This window comes from Lactuca serriola, chromosome 8 (genome assembly GCF_051521515.1).
Source record: "Lactuca serriola cultivar US96UC23 chromosome 8, Lser_US96UC23_V15, whole genome shotgun sequence".
In the NCBI taxonomy this organism is placed as follows: domain Eukaryota; kingdom Viridiplantae; phylum Streptophyta; class Magnoliopsida; order Asterales; family Asteraceae; genus Lactuca; species Lactuca serriola.
In genome coordinates, this window is record NC_136415.1 from 35,439,986 (window position 1) to 35,443,071 (window position 3,086).

Below are 3,086 nucleotides of genomic sequence, written 5' to 3' on the forward strand. Positions count from 1 at the left end.
GTTTCAAAGTATTAAAAAAAGTGCAAGATATTCAAATAAGTTCAAAACATAAAAATAAATCCAAAATAAAAATATCAATTTAATTTTTATAATGTAATATTACAAGTAACAAATATTACACTCAAAATGTTATTATGCAATTAAACAAACTTAAATACATAATATTTAAAGTTAGTTGACCAAATTTGGTGGTCTATTATTTGCTAAGACCAAAATGGTCAGTTTATAGAGATTTAACACTCTAGAACCACAAACATAACTCGCCACATATAAATGACCTCCAGTTGCATCACTATTCACAACCTTTGTTATTGATGTCTTAGAAATCCTAGTTAGTCTAAGCTTAGGTATAGACCATTTTACAGACATATCCAGTTAAACTATAGGCTACGTATGTTACAGAATTTGCTTAGTTACTAGACTCGATTATTAATTTCAGGTAATTCTTAGTTGGTGTTTTATTTTCACTCAATAGTCGATATCATATTATCTCACTATGAATATATTGATTTTTTAGTTTAACAAAATTCATTAAACATTTCAAATAACGATTAAAGATTGTCTTAATGAGAAGAGCAATACTATCCTAGTTGAGTTAATTAAGGTGTTGTGCCAAGAAACAGAAACACTAGATATAAAAATGAAGAAACCCTAGTCAATGTAACTCCTAAGATTAAGAGACACTAATTGATTTAGGCCCTAAAATTAACAAAAAAGTTGTGCTAGCATCCATGCTTGTACAAGGAGATTAGAGAACTAACCGGTGAATGCATACTCAGGAGCTAAGAAACTGGGGGTGCCTTCTATTAATGTTGTTGTGATATGAGACTCTCCATTGACCGGACCGTACTTCGCCACTCCTAAATCCGAGAGTTTTGCATTAAACTCCTGAAACGTAATTCAATATAAAAATATTGATATTATAAAGATTTGAACTAAAAATACTAAGCCCCCAAAACATGAAAATTATAATCATAGTCGCATGTTAAAGTAAATATGATTAGTTTTTACTTGCCTCGTCAAAAAAAATATTTGAGGTTTTCACATCCCTGTGAATGACATTATTGGCATGCAAAAAAGCAAGGCCTTGAGCTGCTCCCATGGCTATTTTAATCCTCGTCTCCCATGGAAGTGGTTTTGCACCTTCTGCAATTTCCATTTTGAAAAATAAATAATATTTATTTATAAATTTAATAGAGACAACTTGTTTCAATTTTTCTATGTAGATTTAGATACTTACCCCTGAAGAGATGCATATCTAAGCTTCCTTTTTGCATATATTCATAAACAAGAAGAAACTCCTTATTTTTTTTCCGGCAATATCCAAGAAGTTTAACAACATTTGGGTGGCTTAATGTTCCCAAGAATTTCACTTTTGTCTGTCATGGAAACACATAAAGTTATAAATTAATTTTTACTTTGTGTAGTCCATAAGATGACTACTAGATGATCTTACCACTTCTAGTACACTTACAACATCTACATCAAAGATACCCAAAATCCTATAGGAATGGGGTAAGGAAAGGCTAGATGTAGACAGTCGTGGTACCTCCACCTAAGAGAGAGACTACTTCCATAGATGACCTATGTCATATGAAACGTGAGTCCACAATGGTTCATGTATAGGCAGGGGTGGAGTAAGAGGTAAATATTATATGCCACGAAAAAGCAAAAAAATTTAACCATGAACTTTCTACTCCAATCCTTCCTATACGAGGCACGTCCTTGGAAAAAATCAGTTCCTTCAAGTCTAACCTCACACTATCTTCCTATTTCCTTCTATGGTGTCGCCTCTTCCTTGATCCATCAACCCTCGCTGCCTACACCATCTTAACCATATAACCATAGTCGTCGGTTTCCTCCTTTAAACTTGTCTAAACTATTGCATTCTACATTGCCTCAACTTTTCGGTGACCAAAGTTGATTACAACGTATTTCTAATAATCAAATTTTGTATGTTGTCCAACAATGTTTTACTACATGTCCACCGCAGCATCCTCATATCCGCAACTTCCATCTTCCTATCATACTCTCTTAGGGTTGTTAAAATTTTTAATTGTGTTTAGCGTTTTTAGTTTTAAGAACATGATATAAGTTGTTTAGTTGCATTAAATAGTTACTACCATGTTCAATTACAAAATTAAAATGTTATATTAGTGTTAGAAAATGTTCAGTAGAATGCTTTATTAAATTAAAAAAACTACGTAACTAATTTACTTACTAAACGTTAAAATTATCCGATTTCTTTGCTAATATATTAAATCTTACAACAGAAAATTAAAATAGTTGGTATTGTACCATTATCAATTTGTACCAACCAAACTTGTTGGTAGCCAAATATATTGGTACCAATTATTCTTGGTACAGTACTGATATAATTTTTGTTGTACATCTATAGTTGATACGGTACACGATTTAAGGAAAAATGAATTGGTACCGTACCATGTTCACCCTACTCTATTAATCGGAAAACATTATGATCCATGCAGAATAGCTTGCCAAATTGCCACCTTATAAAATTTTCCCTTCGGTCACGGGACCTTGTCGTACAAAAGTCATGTGATGGGCCCGCATTAACCAACATGGCATTATGTGATGGGAATGTCATCCTCAACACTCTCTTAGACATCAAGTACTTAAAAATCTCCTTTGGTTGTAATACACTAGTTATTACTCCATAATACACAATTGTACTACCTCATCGTTACGTTTCCCACCGAGGTTGCACCAAGATAGCTCATCTTAATTGTGATGATATATAACCCCTGAGGTTCAACAGATTAAACCAAATCTTATCCGGTTCAGTTTTTGATTATATTTGTTATCATTCCGTTTGCCTAAAATAACCGAATAAAGATTTACGTTTTTTTTCATCCATGTTTGACATTTTTTTTTATCATTGTTTAAAGTTTTGTCCCTTTTTATGTAAGTTAATCTTGACCAAATCTTAATCTGTGAGAGAAATAGATTTTATACTATTGACAGGGTATAGTATAGAGTAGGGATGAACATTAGGACTGCCAGAATCGGAACCGGACCGGAACCGGAACCGGAATTGGTAACAAGGTCTGGTTATCGGTTCTCCA

General features: G+C 33.0%; 1 protein-coding gene across 1 annotated transcript in view; it reads right to left on the bottom strand.

Moving 5' to 3' along the window:
- Positions 1–1,000: 1,000 nt before the first annotated feature.
- Positions 1,001–3,086, bottom strand: part of LOC145066791 (putative receptor-like protein kinase At1g30570) — an 18,517-nt gene continuing 16,431 nt past the window's right edge. Inside the window, exons 3-4 of the mRNA XM_079014061.1 lie at positions 1,241–1,379; positions 1,001–1,146 (exon numbers count right to left, since the gene is read on the bottom strand). Coding sequence (XP_078870187.1) covers positions 1,001–1,146; positions 1,241–1,379 — 285 coding nt within the window. The remainder of the gene's footprint in view (positions 1,147–1,240; positions 1,380–3,086) is intronic.